The 24843-nt window shown below is 37.6% G+C and overlaps 1 protein-coding gene across 3 annotated transcripts in view; it reads right to left on the minus strand.

The window, feature by feature from the left end:
• Positions 1–24843, minus strand: part of NUA (nuclear pore anchor) — a 58865-nt gene that overhangs the window by 25241 nt on the left and 8781 nt on the right. For all 3 annotated transcript variants that reach the window (XM_008795600.6, XM_008795601.6, XM_008795599.6), the window contains exons 10-32: positions 21765–21864; positions 21564–21656; positions 17536–17584; positions 16940–17043; positions 16803–16871; positions 16374–16517; positions 16172–16276; positions 15842–15955; positions 14375–14453; positions 14075–14118; positions 13896–13969; positions 12094–12196; positions 11690–11824; positions 11157–11255; positions 10795–10836; positions 10647–10700; positions 8317–8496; positions 8181–8228; positions 4880–4930; positions 1919–2002; positions 1763–1837; positions 1470–1654; positions 1277–1379 (exon numbers count right to left, since the gene is read on the minus strand). In XM_008795600.6, coding sequence (XP_008793822.4) covers positions 1277–1379; positions 1470–1654; positions 1763–1837; positions 1919–2002; positions 4880–4930; positions 8181–8228; positions 8317–8496; positions 10647–10700; positions 10795–10836; positions 11157–11255; positions 11690–11824; positions 12094–12196; positions 13896–13969; positions 14075–14118; positions 14375–14453; positions 15842–15955; positions 16172–16276; positions 16374–16517; positions 16803–16871; positions 16940–17043; positions 17536–17584; positions 21564–21656; positions 21765–21864 — 2134 coding nt within the window. The remainder of the gene's footprint in view (positions 1–1276; positions 1380–1469; positions 1655–1762; positions 1838–1918; positions 2003–4879; positions 4931–8180; positions 8229–8316; positions 8497–10646; positions 10701–10794; positions 10837–11156; positions 11256–11689; positions 11825–12093; positions 12197–13895; positions 13970–14074; positions 14119–14374; positions 14454–15841; positions 15956–16171; positions 16277–16373; positions 16518–16802; positions 16872–16939; positions 17044–17535; positions 17585–21563; positions 21657–21764; positions 21865–24843) is intronic.

The following is a 24843-nucleotide window of genomic DNA, read 5'->3' on the forward strand; positions in this document are numbered from 1 at the left end:
GGACCCTGTATCGGTGCCATCCTATTATAGTATCGGTACGAGATAGCAAGACATACCGAATGTCAGTACGATACAAGATTGTATACCAGTTTGGTACCGGTATGGTACGGTACGCCTGGTACAACGAACCTTGATCATGATAATTTCAAAGATATCAAGAAGCGGGTACGACAAACGACGCACACCACTTTCCATAGAAAATTGAGCATATCTATTCGGCACTATAACAATCAAGTTATGCAAAACCATGGAAAGTATGCTAAATACTTAGAGCAAGGTCCACGGAAAGTATAACAATCAAGTTATGCAAAACCACGGAAAGTATGCTAAATACTTAGAGCAAGGTCCACTATCAGTTATCTGAGATAATTAACCAGGTACCCTCTTTTTGAAGATGGGAATTTCCCAAGTTCTTTTAGGAAAGTACGCCACGGAAGGATGGAAATTTCTATCTTGAACCAGCCAACCAGCCGAACATGAACATGTTTAGGTGTGAGTTTCTAATAAATGGTTCAGGCTTGAGCTTGCCATGACCAACAAAATAAACTGGTCAGCTCTAAGTTTATAAGGGGGATAGGAAGCAGATCCAGGTTCAAGATTCTAGGGAGTATCTGAAGGGGGTACGTTGCCCTAAGTAGAAGTTTGCTGCTACTAAGGGTTGGACAAGATCTTAAAACCCAGTCCTAGGTATAGAAATGAGCTAGTGATAGCACAATGGGCCATTGGCTATTCGAGTCTTGGCTCAGGTGATTGGCAAGGTCTGCAGTTAATGGTTAAAAGAAGGAACAAAAAATATTTCAAACAGAAGTGGAGCGGACAAGATTAATCACATTTTTCTCCATTTAATTATGTCTTCTCTCTCACACATACAACTCTTTCACTTTCTTTGGACATGGAATTCTATCCTGGACCATATTTCATCTTCATTTCTGAAAACTGATAAGTGAAGCTCTATATGGGTTCTCCTGTTGGGCAAAATTCAGATAAAAAAGGGGTCATGTATGGGTTTTATTCTTCCCAACTCTATTATAAATACATTGAACACGGGTTGAGAGATTTTTTTGTTCAACCTGAAGTTGATCCAACAAGAATCAGAAAATTTGCTGCCCCTGAGACCAAATGAAGCAGGGAGAATAACATTGTAGCTAAATAGTGGAAACAGTATATAACCACATTCAACTTAGAAAAGATGCCGCAAAGAAGGAGAAAACTCCTTCAAAACACTTGAAAGAAAACTCAAAAATTCAAAAATTTTAATCACATAAAGGGGTGATACCTGTCTCTCAAAGTTGTCTTGGGCAGTTCGCCAACGCATGTGTTCCCTATCAAGATCATCCTTCAAAGAGGATATCTGAAATTCCAACCCTTCTATTTGTGTCCTACAATAAGATAAGCGCAAACTAGTAAGAGTTAATGAAAGCTAGGAGAATAACATAGTTCAAGGAGTAACCAAAAGTACAGTAAATTACATCTTTTGAGCAATTTCGTCCCTTAAGCCTGAAGTCTCGGCCAAGACAAAAGAAAGTTCTCTTTCTTTAGATTCCACGGCCGAAGCCGCTTCTTCACACTTCAATACATAGTTTTTCTCCAGCTCAGACACCTTATTCCTCAGAGAAAGAACTTCATCTTCCAATGACTTTCTCAATTTCTCTGCCTGGATTAAACACATGATTCATAAGCATTTGCTAAATATACATGATTAGTAAGTAGATGAAAGCCACACTGTTATAAGCTCATGGAAAACCTTATAGAAATTGCATACCTCGGCCTTGTATTCCTCATGTGCAGATTCAATTTGCTTCAATGCAACTTCATTCGTGTATGCTATTTCTTTGTACTACAACAAAAGATCATAATAAGACCTTAGAGAATCAAAAGGAGGAAAATAAGAACAGGAGAAGGCATATAATCAAGTCACCTGTAGCATAAAATCCTTGTTGGCCTGTGCTTCCTCCTTCAGTTTTTCCATCTCCTCTTTCACTTTCCATGACTCTCCAGTCACCTAGTAGTATCATCTCGCACAGTGAAAAACAGATACAGGAACAAATTTACAAACTAACAAAAGCTACTAAGCAAGAAATTAGATTAGTAACATTTCATATGCATATATAAAATAAACAGCTTGTGATAGATGGCATCCAAAGGTAACGCTAACTGCAAAAGAATTCATAAAGTAGCCACCAATGACTACTATGTTGAAGTTCATATTTGGTTCATTAAAATTTCAAACCATAATATCCATGCATCTGCCAGTAGTATTCTATAAGTTAAATGCAAATGTTCTGTTGTAATTGCATAATTATAATATCATCCTTTCTATATCACTCTATATGATAGCTGAATGTTTACCAAAAAAAACAGAAATATGACACCATCAAATATAAAACCACGAGATAAGAGTAGTTACAGAACGAGGGGTTCCAGATATCATCATGGATATGTTTCGGCTCTTCTACTGACCCGTTCACTCTTAGTTCCCAAAAATAACTTAAGATCTTCTGCAGCAGTTGAAATTTACTTAACCAACAAAAATCCAACCAACAAGAAGGATAGAGATTTATTCGATGCTCAAATGCCCTAGCAGGCAGAGGGCATAAACTAGGAGGATCAGTCCAGTCAATAGATGGTCACACAGTATGAATCTTCTGAAAGCGAAGGGGGAGATTAAACAACAAGAAGATACATTAGGCAACGCCCCCCCCCCCCCCCAAAAAAAAAAAATAAATAAATAAATAAATAAATAAATAAATAAATAAAAATAAAAAAGAAGAAGAAGAAGAAAAAGAAGAATAAATGAACAGGAAAAGAAAGGAAAATAATAAATGAAATTAAAAAAACAAAAAAGAATAGAGACAAATGCCTTCAGCTGACACTAAAAGCAGCTAGTTCCCATGCAATGTGATGAAAGGCACCAAAACAAATATAATCATAGATACTTCAATGAGTGATAACCATGGCGAATCACACATTTCACCATACAGAACTGTATAAAGTACTAAATTTTCTTGCTTTACATAAATTCTTCAAATACCAGGTAAAATCTACTAAATAATCCCAATCAATTTTACTTATTGTCAATCAATATATAAAAGCTATTAAGTTGGCTTAATGATTCAACTTAACAAGATGGCATACAGTATCAGGAAGTCAGACAAGTGCTTAAGAAGAATCATGACACCAACAAATTAAATGAATGAAGATACATTGTTACAGCTCCCTAATGAATGAATGATTCAATAGCCTAATGAATGCTTTCCAGCTCAGATTAATGGATGAATTGTCCATAGAGATTCAAAAATTGGTCCTTTTGGGTATGTTGTATAGAAGCAACATAAAATCACTTGAAAAAAATTAGGCCAGAAAAATAAATCAATTGGAATATATAAGCGTGTGAGAACTGAGAACAAAGGTTTGAAAATCAAAGGCTAGACCGCAAATTACATGGGACGCAATATTAGTGTTTTTGAAGTCAAAGGAGCTGCAGAAATTGACCAAATTGGTATCCAAAACATATTAACGTTGCCACCCTCATTCTATCATAAGAAAGGATGACATGAAAAAAATTTCAAGTCAAATCCGCTGGATGGGTATATAACAACCGTACTGGTATGTACAGGTCCTTATCAGCGCGTACCAGCAATATGGTATCGGCCGTACTAATGATATCAATGGTTTTCAATTTTCTGGAATCTATCAGTTTTGATAGATATGCCAGTACCAATACTATACCATTCCAGTGGAAAAACATTAGAAGTTCGGTACTGCCACTGGTATTTAAAACCTTGGTTTATATATTAATACTTTGAAGACCTAGTACGCCGCACAATTCTATAATTCTAATACTTGCCACCAGTTTGCAAGCCATTCGAATTACAATTATCCTTCAACACCCATCATTTTACTTTTGACAAGAAATTTTCAATCACCTTAAAAAAGTTTCTGCGTGACAAAATTTTTACTTCAATAATGATACACGGTCTTAAATGTAGCATGTCTCCTCCTTGTGGCTTCACCAGAGCTACAAAAACGACCTAGTCCCAGCATGCAGCACAAATTGACTACCAACGTTAAGTAGTTTCTTCATACTTTCTTTTGCTTTAATTCTCTTCCTCTGCTTTCTTTTTTCTCCATTTCTCTTAGTCATTTTGCCTCTTCAACATCTTCTTTTCAAAGACATCCAAGTCCCTACCCAATCCTCTTAAGAGCTTAACCGCAAGGCATGCAGGGGACTCAGTTTAAAGGCCATGAAGCCACCCTGATAATCATGAACAAGATGATAAACAATAGCAGACCAACTAAGAACTAGAATAATCAAAAATGGTAGTTATAGAACAAGAGTAAGGACGTTGAAAAAGCACAAGTAGGGTTGGAATCCATGCGATAATTTAGTAATGCCACGCACAGTAATTTAGTAATGCCTAACTTTCAGATGTAAACCATAAGCTATGAGCAATGACAACAATGATCAGTGATCATGCTATGGTCAACAATGCTGTCCTAGTTTCATACACAAGTAACTGAACCAGCACATGTCAATACAGGTCCATATGGGTGGACACTAAGCAGCACACCCTGCACCATGGACTGGGCTCACAAGGTATGCACAGGCCAATATCAAAGAAAATCAGGATTAAAGAAAAGGGCCACTTATAACTATAGTAAACTTAGTTTACCTCGATAAAGCAGAGACGATTTATAAAAATGTTCATTAGACCTTCACACATACATAAATGCAAACTTCCATGACATAAAATTGATCAATGCCAAATTCATACGAGATGCATAGTCCATGCATGATGTATTCTCAACCTACTAATATGTGAACTAGAAAACTGGATATCCAGACAAGGGAAACTAACTCAATAGAAGATATCCATACCTCATCTGTAGAAAATGCTGAAGGATCATTTCCACCGCTCTTCTTAATCACCTGCATGTGTAGCAAATAATAATAAAAATAACAATAACAATAATAAATTGATAAGCTCCAAAACCTCAAGATAAAGTTGGATACAAATGAAAATCTAGACCCTCAATTTTGGAGAATGATTTGTTGCCATCTATTAATTTCATGTCAAGCCTTTATAAGATTGTATCAAATTACTGCCACAGAAGAATAAGGCAACCGATCATAAGCCTTTATCTAGCATGGCCAAATGGAAATTACATGATCTCTTAGTTTAAGATTGTGTTGCCGATACACACTTTAAAAAGCACACAATCAAGGGAAAAAAAACAAGAATGAAGTTATCTCACATAAAGAAACATTATTTAAGTTTTTGGAATATGCATACAAGCAAAATTAATAATGGCCTCCTTAAGTTAAAACAAGCAGCAGCATTTACTCTCATGTAGTTGAACAATCAAAAGCTAGAAAACACTTCAAAGAAGCAAGTCTTCATATGACTGCAGATGGAATCCGCTAGTTAGAGCAGCCCAATACACAAGGCTCCCGCCACCATAGGGACTCAAGAGGCACAAACATACCTTACCTCCGCATGAGTAGAGGTTGTTTCCATATTTTGAACCCAACGACAACTAGGTCGCAAAGGAGAAACCTTACTGTTGCCCTAGGGCTCACCCTCATGGAATCTGATGGTTACATCTGCCAAATATTTCATATTTTCATTAGGGGATATTAATTTTCAGCATAATTTTGCACATGATTTTTTTTTTCTTTTCTTACTTCATTGTGGAACATGTAAAGAAGCACTCACACCTAAGCAAGGTCAATTACAGGATCCATACTGGTTGCCCAGCAATACAATACGGTATGACATTGTGCTATACCGACTTGCCGTGTGCCGAGAAAGGGGAGCCAGAAAGAGGAGAGAAGGAAAGAGAGTAGAAAGAGAGAGAGGGAGGGGGAGAGAGAGAGATGCTAGGAGGGGGAAAGAGAAGGGGCTCGGAAACCCTCCTATCCTCCTCCGCTCATTCGCAGGCCCCAATGGGCGAAGCCCTTCTTTCGAACGAAACACGGGCTTGGCCCTAATTTTTTTTGCCCTTCTTTAAGTGAAGTCGGCAAACTGTGGCCTGCAAACAAGCGAAGGAGAGGAGGGCTTCTGAGCCCCCTATCTCTCTCTCCCTCTTCTTGCATCTCTCTCTCTCCCCCTCCCTCTCTCTCTTTGCCTCTCTTTCCTTCTCCCTCTCCCCTTCCCTCGCTAGTTTCTTGAACTAAGGGGTGGAATCGTGCCGATCCACCCCCAAAACAGCGAACCTTGCACCTAGGACTTGCACAACACACAACAATGTAAGGGTCCGTAACTGCACATAGTTGCCATACATAAGAATTGATTCAAGGTTCGTCGTATCGATATCAGACCCCGCACCAGTGCCACACGAGCATTGTGTCGGTATGGTATGGTACAAAGTCTTTTCGGTATACCGAATGTCGGTACGCCACCTATATCGAGTACCGGTATGGTGCGTCCCGTACCACCTGGTTCGAGCCGGTATGGCGAAGCATAATTGATTATGTACGTATCATCAATCATTCTTTTACTGAACCTGTCTTTAGCACAGGCAAACTAAGAAGAGAATTAGGTGTAGAGAAGACAGTCCTTTCATCAAATCTAGAAAGTTCCTTCAATTACAAGCGAAGCATAAAAAGGTAAATAAAAATGCTGCATATATACAATAGTAGCAGTATATGGTCCCCTGCCACTTAAGTGGACCAAAAGTAAGCCAAAAAGAGTTCAGATATTTCCTTTCAAAATATTTGCTATAACATACTTCATGTAGCACTACTCAAAATGGGTCAGATAATCAGACAACAATTGTAGTTTTTAGCTGTTTTTGCTTTCTATTTTCTTGTTGCCCATGTCACTGTCAAAGAATTGTTACTAACAGCTTAAGATTTAAGTATTTCTATTTCATCGAATGTGTTTTCATTTGAACCGTCTAATCTAACCAATATGACCACTTGAAAGTCCAGCTGATGACATAAAAAGTTTGCACACATACACAATGGAGGGTATTGATGGCTTTTTGACCATTTTGACACCCTTTCAAGAAAAAAATAGAAATCAACTTGTCATGAGAAAGGTTCGAGACAGTATTCAATTTTCAAACACCAAAAATATACATTGAATCACCTTAAGTGGTTTTGCTAAAACAAGACACTCCAATAATGCGAACTATAAAAGAAATGGATATTTTGCTGCTCAATCAGTTCAGTTCACACAATCAAACAATTAATCAAATCAACGATGAAGCACATGTAGCACTCAATTAATCAAATAAATACACATCACAGTTGGACCATAGCCAATGAACAGCTAAAATGCCTTCCCAGTGAACAACCTTAACCATTGTTCAGTGTTTTAAATTGAAGGAAATACCTCCTATGGAGGCCATCTAAATTTCCAATACCATTCAGATGAACACTCACTAACAGTTTATATTTTGCACCCCCCCCCCCAACCAAAAGAAAAAAATTCATCCTCTGAATGTATTTGAACTCTCAGGGCATTAATAAACATGGATTCTTACTTCCTCTCATTCGAATGCTTATATAAATTCCGTGTAAAAATTGTAATATTATGCTCCTTTCATATGTCTTCACAACCACCATGCATTGTGCTCATTAATTTTTTTAAAAATTATTTCAAAAACACTTCTTTTTCTATGCAACTTTATTAATTAAGGAGTTGTTAGAATGCCATCAAAGACTCCTTAGCCTCAATCTTACCATATTATAAACTAAGGTTTTAAATATTGTGGGATAGGACCATCCCAATTTTCCCATGGATTGATACCCTACATCCCAGCACTCCAAAAGGTGGATGCCCCATCTTATCGCGGTCCATTTCATGGCTCGTCTCGTCCCAACACTTGGGACGGTGGGACACCCCACCTTCCTACCAATATTTAAAACCTTGCTATGAAATGGTCTTTTAAATGCAAAATAATGAACAAGATAACATAAAGACTTACTACAAGAATATTTTCTATGCCCTCTCATGCATTCATGCATCAGCCAAGCCACATAATAACGATAGTCAGTTGAATAATAAGATAAAATACATTGTAAAATAAAAATCGTATAGGAAATATCCTGAGAGGTTCAAGACAATAGCATAACATCAAGCTGCAACATAGTCGATAACATGTAAAGGCAAAAAAATTTATTAGGAAAACAAAATTAAAGTAATTAACGAAACAAATGACTAAACAGCCACCTTTTTCTCCGCACAGCCGAGTTTGGCTTCCAGATCAGAGCACCGAGCCTAAACACAAACATTAACCTCAGTTACAGCAAAGGCATAAGAATTTGTTATTTAAAGTGGTTTATCATTCCAGAATCATAAGAAAAACCTCTGCCACGGCAGCCCTTGATTCAGCCGAAGCAACAGCTCGCCAAGCATCAGCTAATTCTTTTCTCATTTCATCCACCTGTCTCATGGAATTATCCATTGCCTTTTCCCTATCAAGCATTAGGGCACGAACATGATCTCGCTCCTCCTGAAGTTCCTTCTTAGTTTCTGCCCAATCTCTCTGAACAGAAAAGATTTAAATAAAGCACTCATGTAAGGACAACATGACATGTAATATAATTTAAAAAAGAAAGATTTTTAAGCATACATGCAAGAAAGGCGTCAGGTGATCAAACCTCACAAAAGATCACGAGTAATGATGACGAGAAGTAGGAATGTAGTAATCATAATTTCAAGCCATATCATAGTGATTTCATAGTGAACCCAGTAAGGTACCAACATTGGTATGCCCCTCAATAGTCAATACTATACTGTACAGCTACATGGTATGACATTTCAATTCTGAAGGTGCCAGCACTAGCAGACATACCACGTCACCTTCCAGTATCGTACTGAACCAGTAAGGTAATGGCAGGGGTATGGACACCAGCACTCTGAACCTCTATTAGGACAAACAAAAAGGGGAGAGAACAGATGTGTAACAATGGTCAAGATTCAAGAAGGTATCATAATGTACCAGTGAGGTACTGATTAGCATTATGAACACCGAATACTTTAAACCTCAATTAGGACAAACACAAAGAGAGAGAGAGAGAGAAGAGATGTGTAACAATGGTCAAAAGAAAAGACCCTAAAGGTTGAAAAAGAAATACTTGTCCTCAAAATATACAAGACATGAAAGCTAGTTAGTTTTAAAATAATACCACAACAGATGTTCACGTCAGTGAATTAAATGTTCTGGAAAACGTGACTGCCAACAAGGGAAATGGATTCAGAAATGTATACATAAAACAAATGATGTTTAAAGTGGTCCTTAAAGTAGGAAATAAGAAACAGAACAAATTAAGAAGGATAAAACAGCAACATTTGAAAAGGTAACTGCCTGAGGTTATGTGATCCTCCAGCTGTCCTTCCTCAGACCTGACCACCTGGGCAAACCCAGTATGTGACCCTGCCACCTTGTGCAAGAAACCTGCCTCGCCCTACATAGCTTAGGAGAGACAGGTTTTGGCTATTCTTCAAAGATCAGGTATTACGTGAGGCTGGCCAGGATATAAAGCATATCACACATCAAATTATAAACACTATATTTCTCAGCAGTGCCAAGAAAGCATACTTGCAGCTTAGAAGCTTCATTAAGTTTATATTAACTGTCTACTCCCAATCTTTGCTTTAAAAAAGGATTGTTTTAGGTTTGTTGCTTCATGTCTCGAGGCAAGGCCTCCAAAAATTGCCTCAAATCCCATTGGTAAGGTTTCAGAATGCAAAGGGTATCACAATGGAAGGCCCATGTCAATTGCATGATTCCCACAGTAACCCCAAATGAAAAAGGTGCACATTTGAAGCACAGAATTCAAAATGGCATTCCATACCAAATTCTAAAACCAAGTCCAAACATTTACCTGGGGGCATTTGTAATCTTATGAATCAAATATTAACAATATTATACAGTTAAACAGGGATATTTTTAATCTTACAGATTAATGTCATATTCAATTATCTAGGTCTTAGAATAAATAAGAAGGTGCCTTCGTAATTTCCCTATTTTACAGTTTAATATTTTTTGATACAATTTCTAACTTTCTTGTTATTATAATATATTATTTGAGTGTAACTTTTATTGAAAATATTTTAACACAATCTACCCAAGCACCTGCACAAGTCCCACCTTCTGACTAGGTGCCACATTTTCCCTTGTATGCCCAGGCAGAGGGGGGAAAAAGGAGAAACACATGGAAAGTTACAGAGCAACACCACTAATAAAAATAATCTCAATGGTTTCCTTAAAGTTAATATGGGCAGTAACTGTCCATTTAATGAAAGGAATGGTCCGGTTAATGATTCATTTTGTGGAGATCAGAGAAAGTACAGTCTCTTTTGTAAAAAAAACATTCCAATATTTCTTTCATGAAACCAAGATGATTGCTAGTAATATAATAGTGGAATATTTCAAAATCCCTATTGAGTGATGTTCTTAGAACCTTCATATGCTTTTAGTACCTACACCACACATAAGGAAGAAGAAGTATACTGACAAGGGAAATTGAGGTCTGCACAGCCCCAAATTATAGAACAAGACCAAACTGCATTGGGGAAGCATGTCCATTTGTTTGGTGAGATTGGGGTCCATGTATAGACAAGAAAGTAAGTAACTGACTTTATAAAGAATGATTCCGATACAACAGTATGGACACAAAATGGTAGCCTTACTTCAACTTGTTTTAGATACTTGTCATGTTTTCTTCTCTCTGCAGCTCTTGCAGTCTGCATTATCCATGCACAGATGTTGTAAATATATGACTAGAGACATGAAGTCAAAGAAAAGATTATAAAAGAAAATGAATTATGAAAAATATACCTCTCGAACCTCCTCAGTGTTTTGAATGGTGTCCAGGCTTGACTGCAACAATATCAACAAATCAAAAAGGAGCAAAACACCATCTCAATATTGTATAAAGTCAACTGCACTGAAAGCAGACATGACAACCAAGTAGGGAAACATATGTGCAAGCCACAAACTCACGTGAGTATATAGAGACACAAGCAATAACACATTAAAAATGCACCCTAGAAATACACACCTAGAAATGCACAACAAATAATCATACACACTACCAGAATCACAAGAACATATGCAATAGAAATAAAAATAGCAAGAATGGTCATGAAACCAAGCCAAAACATAGCTAGGTGATGACAATCAAAATAAGTTGCTAAAACCTGCAGACGGTGCACTCTCTCAGACAGACTGCGAACTTCATCAGAAGCTCTTTTCTCCGAGTTTATAAGGATTTCCTTTTCGTGCTTCAAAATAGACACCTGTTGACATAGATATATATGGTATGATGACCCTCATCACCGCATATGCCTTTTGACATACAAAAATGGAAACAAGGTCCGCCGTACCGGTACCGGTCGGCGTACCGGTGGCGGCCCGGACCGGTACGAAACCGGTTCCGTACCGGTTCTTCAATAATAAACTACCGGTACCGGATTCCACGTTGATCCGGTACCGGTCCCGCCAGTACGGACCGGTACGGACGGTCCGGCCTGGGATCGGTACCGGATCAACGTGGAATCCGGTACCGGATCAACGTGGAATCCGATACCGGTAGTTTATTGTTGAAGAACCGGTACGGAACCGATTCAGTCCCAGGCCGGACCGGTACGGAACCGGTTCAGTCCCAGGCCGGACCGGTACGTACCGGCCGGTACGGACCGGTACGGCAGACCATGAATGGAAATTTTCCTACCTCCATAGAAAGCTTTCGTAAATTCTCCTCGGAGGCTTGTAAAGAATCAGAACTTTCTCGGAGACGTTTTTGATAATCAACCAGCAAGTGTGTCAACTCCACATTTCTAGCTGAAACTGCATTTGCCTCCTTTCTCTGCAGTAAATTAAAAAGACAATGCATTAACCAGACATAACGATAAAATAATCTTTAAATGAACAGAACACATTTTTCAAAACGGATTCCTCTTGGTTAATAGTGAATATTCAATACCTGCCTTGCATATAAACGAAAAGCATCCAATTAAGTACAGTGTAAACATAAAATCCAATGAAATGAAAATGAGAAATGATGATAAAAGATGCCATAGGACAACCAACAAAGTGCGCAACGTAAAAAGGGGAAAGGATATGTTTAAAAGCTACCTGGTGTTCAAATTCTTTCTTGAAACTATCAAGTCTTTCCCTAGCAAAACTGGCTTCGAGGATCATCTTATCACGCTCTAAACGTATCGATGTAAGCTCGCCCCTAATTGAAACATAAGAATATACCCAATACAATTTTTAAAACTAGGCATGAAAAGAGGGCAAATATAAACATTAATATTGGAGAACTAGAAGTACAGGAGCTAGCATTTACTGATTCGCAGCACAGAAAGATGAGGAAAAGAAAGAATAAACATGTTCTTCCACATGCAGATGACTGCTCGGTTAATCTATGCACTGATAAGCACCTCTGAAAAAATATCAAAATAACATAGCAAAAAGATTTCAAGTGCAGGCATGTATCACACTAGGCTGGTACCAGGACCAGCATTGGGTCCACAAGGCACTAATTAAATCCATTTTTAATATTTTCGTAAAAAGATATTTTTAATTTTTCCGGTCATTCTCTAAATTTTTTTTGACTGTATACTTGCATCATACAGTCAATGATCACCTATCATCCTAGAATGACAAATAACCATAGAGAAACAGTAAACAAACCAAAATATAGAAGAGAGTTACATAGCTCCGACTTGTCCTAAAAACACAAAAGAAATATTATGAAAACAATATACATTTTCATAATAATTAAGACTCCCAATAAAACAAGCAAATAAAATAGTCTAGAACTAGATAATGATTCCAATCTACAAGGTATTAAAAGAAATAATAATAGTCAAAATACCAAAGTAATGTGCTCTTTGATTTGTTAGCATTTAAACAAATATGTCTAACAGATGAGAAAACTGCGAGCAGTCATAAAGAAAAGGTTATATCTACCTTAAATTTGTGATTGGAAAATAATAAACAGTTAATCATAAATTCTTTGACTATTGACATAAGTGTCTCGAGTCAATATGTAGTTTTAAGTCTGGGCCGACTTGTGTAAGAGTTTCCTTGATAGATGAAATTACTATGGCTCATAAATAATAAATTCTTACAACTAAGTCACCAATAAAAAAAGAGGCACTATCTCAAATGTTTGTTATAGCCATTGCAGCTGCTGAGCACCTAGTGAGCTAGCTAAAGTTTCATCAATCCATCTCAAATGTTAGAACTTAAATATGTTATTATATTTTATAATTATAAAATATACTTACTTATTATATTTTATAATTGTAAGACAAAATAAAAATAATAAAAAATAAAATAATAGTCAATAAAACATAATATACCATATAGACTTCAATATTTATAATCATATTCATACTGAAATATTGACCAATTTATGGGCCAATATGAATTCACGTGGACTACTGATTTGAACAAGCTTGCGAAACAGAACTGCACTGCCACATCTGGTGTCTACAATATAAATATAAAAATCATTTACTACTAGCCTTACGCCAGGATAGCCAGTTCTTTTTTTAAAATTATTTTTTAAAATTTCTTTGAAACACAATACCACAAATTCATAATGCCTCCAGAAATTCAGGAAACTGGTAAATTTCAATTTTACTCTCTGGGAAATGCTTCTAGGAGTTTGAAGAAATGAAGAACTGACCATAAATACAATAAATATGGCCAATAAACAAGTTTCAGAAGAAAACTCCAAAACTACCCAGGCTGTCGATCTGTTTCAGCCAATACAAACTGGCAAGATTCAGTTTCAGTTTCATGCTTTCAGTCAAAAATTTACAAGGAATGGGAGTGTGGAAAAACATTACACATTTTCTGCCTGACAAATTTGTAGACTTAACTAAGCAAATATAGACAAAAGCCATCCAATAATAAACAGCTACCTCAATTTAGCCAAATCCTCTTCAAGATTTCTAGCGCGTTCAGTTAGTTGCTCATATGCTTTCTTTGAAACTTCCTGTTGTTTAAACAAACGGTGATAATAATAACATTGGAAGAATATGGTAGAAATTTAATGTTGATAAGCAAGACCATGATCAACAAATATCTTTCAGAAAATTACCTGAGAACCTTCAAAGAGAAGCATAAGCTCCTTCTTTCCATCTCCTGCAAAAATTCATTTTTAAGAATTAGCACTAAATGAAAAAAGTCATCTTACATTATCATATTAGTCTCAAAATGAGAACTACAGAGGGTTATATTTCACAGTAGCCACCAACACCTGCAACTTAATTCTATGCAATAATGTTGATAAAATGTATGAATACCGACATTCGTTAAAGATTAAGGAGATAATCATAACACATAAGTAATGCAATTTAGTAGAGGATAAATGAGAGAAAGGCCCACATGATATATTTACCAGGAACAGATTCAGTGTAAACATGGCTAGAAGCACGAAGCCTACGTTCTTCTTCATATAACCTCTTATACATTGCAACCTGATCAAAGATACAGGCAGGATATTCTGAGAATGTATAACATGTCTGACCAACAGGAAAAATAAATTTTTTGAGAAATGCTAGACCTACACCAAAATGTAGGTCAATTCCATCTACACGGCATATAGGTCCAAGTGTCCAACACTTGGCCAGTCAATAAATTAACTAAATTAACGGCCAGTCAATAAATTAACTAAATTAACAGCCAGTGGAATGTGCTCCAGTAAGTTAAACTATTCTGTTCTTTCCAATGTCTAAACTCCTCACTCTCACCATCTCTCCATTCTCCTTTCCTCCTATGGCTACCGACTCCGCAAAGCCAGAGTCTGCCTTAATCTCCCATCATAGCCATGGATATGGTGAAGGGCACAGATCTGGTCAGACAGGTGCTCTAACCCATTATACCATTTCATATATTTAGTGAAGACCATGTAGATTGTCAAACCAAGATTAGGCATATGCCCCGCATGAGCTTAATGCCTCACTGATGGACATCGTCCTTGACCATGCTGGCTAGTGATTGCCGAACCGAGCGGTTCGCCTGTACCAAACCATGCTGACGCCAACCCAGGACGATTTAGCCACTCAAGTCAGTTCAGCCCCCCACTTATAAAACCCCTCCCCCTAACCCCCTCTGTTGAGCTTCAAAGATTCCATTTCTTCGCCTCTCTTGTTTGCTCATGCTCGTCTTGCCCTCACCCACAAACGTTGTCACTCCTAGGTAAGTGCCCCCCACCAAGTCTATCTCCCTCCCTCCCTCTTCCCCGCATCCTTTCCTCTCTCTCCCCCCTCCCCCTCCCTCCCTCACTCTCTCTTCCTCCTCATTCTCCCTCTTCCCTCTCTCCATGAGTCTTCTTGTCATACACCTCTTTGTCGCTCCCAGGTAAGCCCTCCTCTCGGTCTCTCCCCCTCCCTCCCTCTTCCCACTACGAGCTCCGATACCGGTCCAGCAAACCTTAATGCTGGCTCTATGAACCTCCGAAGCATCACCAACAACCATAGGGCTTGACATGTTCTTAGCACACCTCAACAATCATGGTTCTCATATGTAGTTATAACTGGAAATCGAGGTCAAAGAAGATGTGACGATGAAGACAAAAGGAGGAAGGTGGAAGCAGAGTTGACGGTGGAAATGGATGGAGAAAGAAGAAGGTGAGAAGGATGAGAGAACAAGTTTTAGGTTTGTAATAACATAAGAAGAAGAATTTCATCAATCAAGAAGCCCATTCCATCCTGTTATCCTTTCCCATTTAAATAATAAAATAACAAATGTGACAGATTTGCACCTACATGACAATGTAGGGGGAAGAGACCTACATGAGCATGTAGGTCTTCAGTCAAATTTTATCCAGACACCAAAGTGAACAATGTACTATGGTAAAACTTACAGAGCTGTGAAGAGATTCAATCATGTGCCCTTGTTCCTCGGATCTTTTCAGCACTGCTTCAACCTTAGCAGTTGCCTCATCAGTGACCTTCTGAAGCTCAATCTGGAAACTCTCCTGAAAAGCTCAGAGGAAAAAATTAGTTTTATAATAGGAACAATGCTCTATCTAAGTTGCAGAGTAAATTAAAATGAAATAACACGGCTTAAATTAACAAACCAAATTCCATGTTAAGCTGGTTCATGAAAGGAAAATGGACTGGAAGTTATCTAAGAACTTATAGTGGAACTAGAAATAAGTTGCCGACTATCATGCGATAGTTTTGATATTCACCCTTAGTTCAAAGTCTCTTTTTTCATCTTCACTTGTAAGACTATGCACAAGGCCTCGGAGCTGGACATTCTGCTCCACTAATCCATGTATGTCCTTAAACATCATCTGGTTCAGTTAATTGATACATTGCATCAGAACACATGGCTATATTGTTAAGAGATGAGATAAGAAAGACGGATGTTTGAAAGCTAAAGTTGCTCACATGGGGCTCAGAGATCTTGTTCCTAGCATCAGTGCCATCATCAATATCAACTGAAATCATAGTCACAGATTTTTCACCAGGAAACTGAGGGGTAGCACCACAGCGAAGTTGAATATCTTGGCATTCCTTCAAAAGAACTGTTACCTGTAACAGATAGACACGGACCAAAAAAAGGACTTAATAACATGATTTGTTAACGAAAAGAGAAAACTCCAATACATAAACTCAAAGTAACCATAGAAAAGGAATTTAAACAAACAGAATTATACCAAAGTCGAATTTTAACCTATCAGTTTTTCACAAATGGTTACTTTCACATACTAAAGCTTGCAAAAGCTATCCTACTAAACAATTAAATTAAGAATAATCAAGCAACCCTACATCTCTGTTCATATGCCACAACTAGAGATGTATTTAACAAACGCTTACCTGCTTCTCAAGATCACTTATCTCCTTTTGTGCAATAGTTTGATCACGTTCACGCTTCTTCAACTCAGACTGAAAAATGACTTTCAGCATAAGTCAATACACTAAAATTATAATAGAATAATGTAAAGACCATATACCTTTAAGTTCCGAATAGTATTCTCAAAATTATCATGCTCTAATAGTGCCTGCTGCAATTTTTGATTCATCAAAGAGTATGCTTCCACCATTCTCTCATGTTCAGCTGAAACAATAAACATAAAGTTTTTCAGTAGACAAGGAAAAGGCTCGTGCACTCGTTATACATTATATAATAACAAAGAAAAATAATATTTTAAAAATCAAGTCAAAATATAAATAAACATTAAGAACCTTTAAATATAGTTTAAAATAAATTCATTGAAAGCCTTACAATTTAGGAATAGCAAATGGTGAGCAATACTGTTGTGTAAAAATAAGGTTGTGAATTAACTAATTTTTAATTTTAATTCGTTAGGCCTACAAATTTGTTAAGATAGCGTTATAGTGGCTTCAGAATGCCAATAGGACAATCCTCTGCAAAAGTTAATATTCAGAAAACCACCTTTTGGAATTTAATCACACGAATAATGCAAAAACAGCAATAACCTGAATATTTAATAATAGTGATTATCTAGTATTCTAGACCCCCGATAACATATTTCATCTAGAAAAACAAAGTGGTTGAGCAAGTAGGTATCGTATAAGAGAAAGTCACCTCGTTCATCCAAAATGATCCCAGCCTTCTCTTCTATTTCATGTAGTACCTGCAGGATCAAAGTAGAAAAACTTTAGCATCACAGGTGAACAAAGAAAAAAACCTAGCATCATCTTTCTTAAAAATCATGTGAAATTTATCATTTAAAGAAATTAGTGGTACAAACAGTCTCTAAGCATGTATCTTTAAGTCAAAAGAGTGCCACATTAAGTACAACATCTGTTAGGCAAAATTCTTATGGAACAGAGTCATTAGAAGATGCAGAAATAGAGGTCAACTCAACTACCTATTTCACCTTTGTATTTATCTACCTGTATTCCATCAAGGCACCATAGCAAATTAGTAGCATCTATAATTGTGACAATTATTGGGTGCTTATATCTAGCACATCAAAAATAGTAGCCACCAATAAGTTAAAAATATAAGGGGTTACTTTATTATGACCAACATCATTTGACAAAAATACTCGAAAACACTAAACTTTAATTGTCGGATTACCTCCTAACACAAGTTTCAAAATACTATACATTTATGCACGGCAGCAACCAAACCGTTAGATGCCTATGATGCCAACTCTTCTATTTCCAAATGTAACATGAGAGTAATCCATAAAAATGAGCAAACGGATCCTGAAGAAACGGGATTGGTACACACAAAACGGAACCATAATGTCGTTATTGGAATCCTCAAAAACTTGCAGCAGGTAAAAAACTAACTTGCAGCTAACAAATTAATAAGTACGATTTCAGCTAAAACAATTGTTAAAGGAATTTTGTATCAGTTTTAAAGATGTCTAACTTTTTAATGCAACTGCAAAGATTGCTTGAACAACCGTTTAAGTTCATCCTAGGCCTTTGCGCCAGATGAACAGGATGAACTCAGAACTAGAGAGAGAAGAATCTGCACAAACATTAATGCATGGTATGCTGAACCAGCCGATTCAGCCCGTACCAGCCGGTTCAGCCCGTATCAGACCAGTCCGGTCCCTGACCAGTCCGGTTCAAGCGTGGAAAACGGTTCCGACCCGTTTGAGACCGGAACCGAGCGGTACAAGCCTGGTACCGGTGCGGACCAGACGCGCGCCCTGGGCAGCACGCCCACGCGCTGGGAACTATGCCCACATGTGGTTCCCCGCGCTGGGTAGCGCTCCCACGTGGGCACAAGCTAGAAATCGCAACGCGCGGGCACGAGCTAGGAACTGAACCGGAACCATATTGGGTCGCCTAAGGAACCGAACCGGAACCATATTGGTCCGATAGGCGACCGATATGCCTACCGGTACCAATACGGCATACCTTGCATTAATGACTCAAAAAAAATAGGACTTTTAAATATAGGACCCATCATGCCAACCAGCCCAATTGAATGCGCACACTAAGAATCTCAATCACTTATCTCCTCTGCACCAACTTCACATCTTCGAATGCAAAATCTATTAAACTCTCACAACCTTACAGAAGGTTAAGCACCAGACACCTTTCTGTGAAGACAAAGTCACTGGCCTTAGGCCCAACTTCTACACTGTCATCACAAAACAAATCATATCAAACTTGGGAGGTAACATATTACAAACAGATGACTGGTGCAAATATAACATTGAGAACTTTATATGCAACAGTCCCATTGTAGACTTTGAAGTTAGAAGCAGTACTCGCCATTTTGAACATCAAGATAGCTGCAACCAATAGGAGCACACCGTCAAACTATATAAAATCCTGCATAATTCCCAACATTATACCTCTAATACAGGAGTTTCCATGTTCCTAAAATAACCATATCCTTAACATTTTTCACTTTTCACATAGCTTGCCTCACGAGGCAGTTCTTCATCATATTCCCGCTAGGGTAACGAAGCATGAAGGCAGCAACAGAGGATGCAGTGAGAGGAGCCTGGAAGCAGGGAAGAAGGAAAAGGCAAGGAGATCAAAAAGGCTGGTATAGCAGTGTCCACCCTCTGGTGATGGAAACTTGAAGTCTCCATTAAGGTCCGCCGTACCGGTACCGGTCGGCGTATCGGTGGCAGCCCGGACCGATACGAACCAGTCCTGTACCGATCCCGTACCGGTCTGTACCGGTTCCGTACCGGTTCTCCAACAATAAACTATCGATACCGGATTCCATGCTGATCCGGTACCGGTCCCAGGCCGGACCAGTACGTACCGGCCGGTACGGACCGGTACGGCAGGCCATGGTCTCCACCAATGTCAGAAGCCAAGTGGAGGTCGAGCGCCTTTCAAGTCACGATTGCACTTGGTTAGAGGGATGCTTGGCAACCACATATTGATGATGGAGCTTCTAATTACCATTTCGACGGTGAGAGCATCAGTTATGATAGCAGAGAGCAAAAGAAAGAAAGAGACATGGTGAAGATGGCAACAAGTTCACCTCTAAGTAGGTGATAAGAAGGTTTGGAACAAGACATGGGCTGGACGAAGGCCCATCAAGTCGAGCCGGCTCTACGACGAGCTTTGGTTCTAGCTCTAAAGCATTTGGGTTTAGATTATAAGCTCAAACAAAAACAAGGCCTTGCCCAAGCCCAACTCAGCCCAATCCAGCACACCAACTGACCCTAACCCCCCGAACCCCCCCCCCAATGCCCTACCACCACTCCCACATTGCCTCCCGATGTCTCTCTCTCGAGCTCTCCTCATTCCATCGCCCCTATTGCCCAAAATCGATCATGCCTCGCACTATCACCCATCATCCACACCCTTGTCACCATCGAGGAACCCAAAGAAGCAAAAGATGGAGGAGAAGATTGGGCTCGAATTGGGCTTGGACTGGGGCTTAATTTCGAGTAGCAAGCCCGTTTGGGCTTTGGTCGGACTTGGTTACTGGCTCAAGCCTAAACTTTCAAAAAATTTCCATGGATGGGCTCAAGCTGAAGCCTGAAAAATTCTGTTCCAGGCCTGGGCTATATGAAAACCTGACAGCCCAGTTCCAACCATAATCACTATGGTGTAACAGTTAAGCTTTTGGATTAAGGCAGAAGTTCAAAGGATTTGGGACTAGAAGGGAACTAGAATATTGGAATGTTGGATAGGAAGAGGGCGGACGTGCAATTGCAATGATAACAGCAAGAAGCGAGATGCAAGGCAACAGGTCAAAGACTGGGGGAGCAGCACATGTCCACCCAAGATTTTCATGCTTTCACCTTTTTCTTACATAACAAATTTAAGAAGGGAAAACAAGAATGATAGTAACCAAACAAAACTTTTGCCTCGATATTCTGCTTTTGCTTTTGAAAACATAAATCTAGGAAACAAAAATGATACCAAGCATGCCCTAAATATATTTAAAATTATAAAATTAAAACTATATGCAACTTCAAAGTTTTGCAACAAAACCGACATTAGTTATTACAAGGAAATGTCCAACAAAATTCTTTTAAAATGTCTCCAATTGATTAATCACACATAAATCCAAAAGGATGTTCTAACAATTAACATGTTCGAGATTTCATGCATCAGTTTTTGACATTTCAAAAATAAGTTTCTATTTGATAAATTAGTCATGTAAATTTGGACAGAAAGTCAGTAACTAAGTTTAATTTCAAGAAAAAGTAACTATTAAAGTCAAAGGAGAGCAAAAAAGATACCAACAAATATTGGTTATATAGGTTTAAACAAAACAGCTTATTTATTGTACTAAATGAATCCAATTTCTGTTTCAAGTACAACAAGACATGTCCGTATACCTTATAGAATGCTTGCAAATTATATACTCATCACAAATTCATAAATATCCAAACACATAAAAATTTAAATTATAGAGAAGCATGCTCTTAAACAATATGATATATCCATGGGCCATAGCAAAAAATGTCATAGTTAGCATAGGAGTTTACAGACTACAATTGTTTAAATAAATTGTAACATGCATACAAGAATCAAATATTATGAAAAGTGACATTTTTTAACCTTAACCGATAAAGTAGGTTCAACTTTAGGGATCCTCACACAGAAAGGCAAGTAGAAATAATAATTTAGGTCAAAAATATTTTTAGGATAATTGGTTAAAATTAATACCCGTTCCAAAATGGCCTCTGCATGCTTCCGTCCCCATTTCTCATGTCGCAGAGCATCAGCAGCTTCTTGATATTTCTCATACATTTTAGCAAGCTACACTCAAAAGAAATAAATCAACACAAACAGGCATAAGGAGGAAGAAAAACATTCACACAGGAGAGAGCGATAATTAAACATATAAGATGGGGTGATAAATCTTACACTCCAACCATCTCGGAGAAGGGAAGCAGCTAATGCCGTCCCTGAAATACCTAACGGAGTCTTGGGGACAACCAACTGACCATCCTCATGTGCGTTATCACTGTCAATTTCACCAGATGGCATTAGGTTATACTTAAAAAAAAGAAAAGAAAAATGTACAACTGGCTCCTCAGGTAAGATGAAACTGAGCCTAATACAACAAACAAATTAACAATTCAATTTGGATGTGAATTAGAAAATAAAGATAGAATGGAAAAAAAAAATTGGTGAAATTGACAAGACCAATTATAATAAACATACTTAGAATCAGATTATATCATGAGATATACTAGAATAGTAGCTTGTTCAGATGGTAATGTGAACATGTTCAGATTAGTTAAATTTTAATAGACATCAACATATGCTTCTATTACTTTCTAGACGTTAAATTTTAACAAGAGGTTCTATAGTAATGTTGCCATGCTCAGGCCAATTGAACCATTAGTGACGTGCGAAAGTTGAAAGAATCATGTCATGTTCATTAACCATCTGCTAAGGGATCAACTAACTCAGCTACCCCTTCTTCCAAATTGGAAAATCCAATCCACAAAAGCCCACAATAGAAGCAATTAAAACTTAAAAATGTATGCATAACAAGATAGATATATGTTTGCGTAAACAAATAAATGGAACTTCAACCATGACAAAAGTTCCAATTTTAGCACAACATAGAAACCTTCAAAAAAAGATACTTGGAAACGATGAATGAGTAGTCAGTTACAATTTCCTTTAACCCAGGTTTGATATAGACATTCCAGACACAGTATGAATGGCATCATAAGCCCCTGTACTAACACATGGTACCGTTGGTGTCTCACCATGCGTCAATACAGTGCCGAATTGAGCCCTTGTAAGGTATCATTATGGTACGGTATACCTGGTATCAGGTTGTACAGCTCTGTACAACAAACCTTGCATCTAATCATTTAGATAAGCTTATATTAGGGCTGGTTCATAAGTGGCTGAATCCACATTTACTAATTCTTTCTGTTAGTTGCAGAGCAATATTGTTGTTACACATGTTGCTTCGAACTTCTAACTAGCGAAATGTCCAATCCGAAGTTTCAAAGTTCGGGACCTTTGTTTTTGATGCAAAGTATTTATCAAACCCGCCAAATCAGTGAAAATGACATATAACCGACAGGAGAGAAAAGAACAAGAAAGAAATTGGATGGGAAAAAAAGAGTAAAGGGATCATAAAATAGAAAGAGAATATGAAGGCCAAAGAAGATGAACAGAAAGATGAACAAAATATTATTACTCAAAAGAAAATAAAAAAAAAAGGGATGAAGAGTCGACCAAGATGGCAATGCAATAATTACAGTGGAAAAGGTCGGTAGAAGGAAATAGAAAAAACATGGCATCTTTTTGTTGCCTTACTTCCTTAGTTACCATTCCACTTTTGCTTTAGGCATGGTTGAAACACTTAACGCTCACATATGTCAAGTTGATCCAAAAAAAATCTACATAAAATAAACTTGTATACGAGTTAATAATATACATATTTGGATGCTGAATTGTTCCAAAAGCCAAAAATAAGCTTAATGAAAAAAAGGTCGTATGCTTATTAAATATGCAAGTGTCATATAGATATATTCTATGTGTGACCATAAAACATGCTATATAGTAGCAATCGACAACCATTTAAAAATACTTGTAAAACTTATAAAAACCACATCATTTTTTCATGTTACTATTCCTATCGTCTTTTTTTAGTTTCATTTTCAGGAGTCCACAGCATGGATAGGCATCTTCTTAGTTGACTACCATACTGAAGTCCAAGAAGCATTGATCTTGATGGAAATTTTGGTGAAGTCATGTAAGCTATCTCACATGTCAATGAAAAACAACTTAATGAAAGATGGCCACAATGTCTTGATCTAAGTGCAAATCCTATCGGTTACAACCTTCAACTAATATGCTTTTTCATTAATTACTAATAAAACTAAGAACAAGCCATTAGCAAACACTAAATTATGTAGTGTCTCATGTGTATATACTTCCAATTAACAGTTGACACCAAAACCTTCCGTGTTTGGTAAGATTTTAAACACGCAAACTCAAGCTAGAAATTTCTGAGATTAGCATCAGATAAAGGCATATTTGCCACTAACTTATTTGCAACACAAGTCAGACTCAAGCCATGATGCTTTAGTTCAGGAATGAGGCCAAACATAATACAGTGTGATGTTATTTATGTCTGACAAGAAGAGTACTTACTACTGTAGTGTGATAGTTCTGGATGGGAGCATCAATGAAGCAATTTTAAGTCAAGGAAAAACCTTTAGATAGATCAAGATTTGAAAGATTAGATTCAAGTACTTGATTTTGTTTGGATCATATCAGAAGATTTTACAAAAATTCTTTGTTATTGTTGATGACTATGAATGTCAATATGGTTAACCATCCCCATAGATAAAGTTGGCTTCAATGTGTTGCATGGACATAGGCACCAGAATCAAATCCAGACACAAGCCCTAAATGCCTAACTCGGCAAGATGGGAGAAATAGATAGGGGGATACATGAAAAAATAATATTCAAGTAAAATATTGTACATTTAAATATTGAATAAAAGAAAAAATTGAAAGATATTATTGGTTAAGGTCTTCCAACATGTTCCTCAATCAAACTTCCTAATATGCTTAAGGAGTTTAAAAAATAGCATTTTACAAAGTTATTCTATATGTATATTTTTGACTGGTCTCTGGAAAGAACAAAAGCTCATTTTTAACATTACTATAATGGGTTGAAATCTGGGTCAAAAAAGTCTAATTGTCTACCAATTTCTAAAAGATACAAGCAAAGAAAAATTAATAAGTATCCAAGTATATGACACATGTTCTATTCAGATATACATATGACATGGATTCTAGAAGCTAGACGCAAGTCTCCAGCTAACATGCTTTAACTAAAGCAACTTTGGTAGGTATATTGGTGGGAGACTTATTCACGAGGTGGATAGCCTGCCTAACCTACTCAAGCCCGAAGGCTTTCGAGCGGGCCTAGGCCTGAATTTTAAGCCTGGCGGCCCAAAGCCCA

Source organism: Phoenix dactylifera, chromosome 11, assembly GCF_051530095.1.
Source record: "Phoenix dactylifera cultivar Ajwa chromosome 11, Ajwa_hap1_PhDact_Kaust_v1.1, whole genome shotgun sequence".
In the NCBI taxonomy this organism is placed as follows: Eukaryota; Viridiplantae; Streptophyta; class Magnoliopsida; order Arecales; family Arecaceae; genus Phoenix; species Phoenix dactylifera.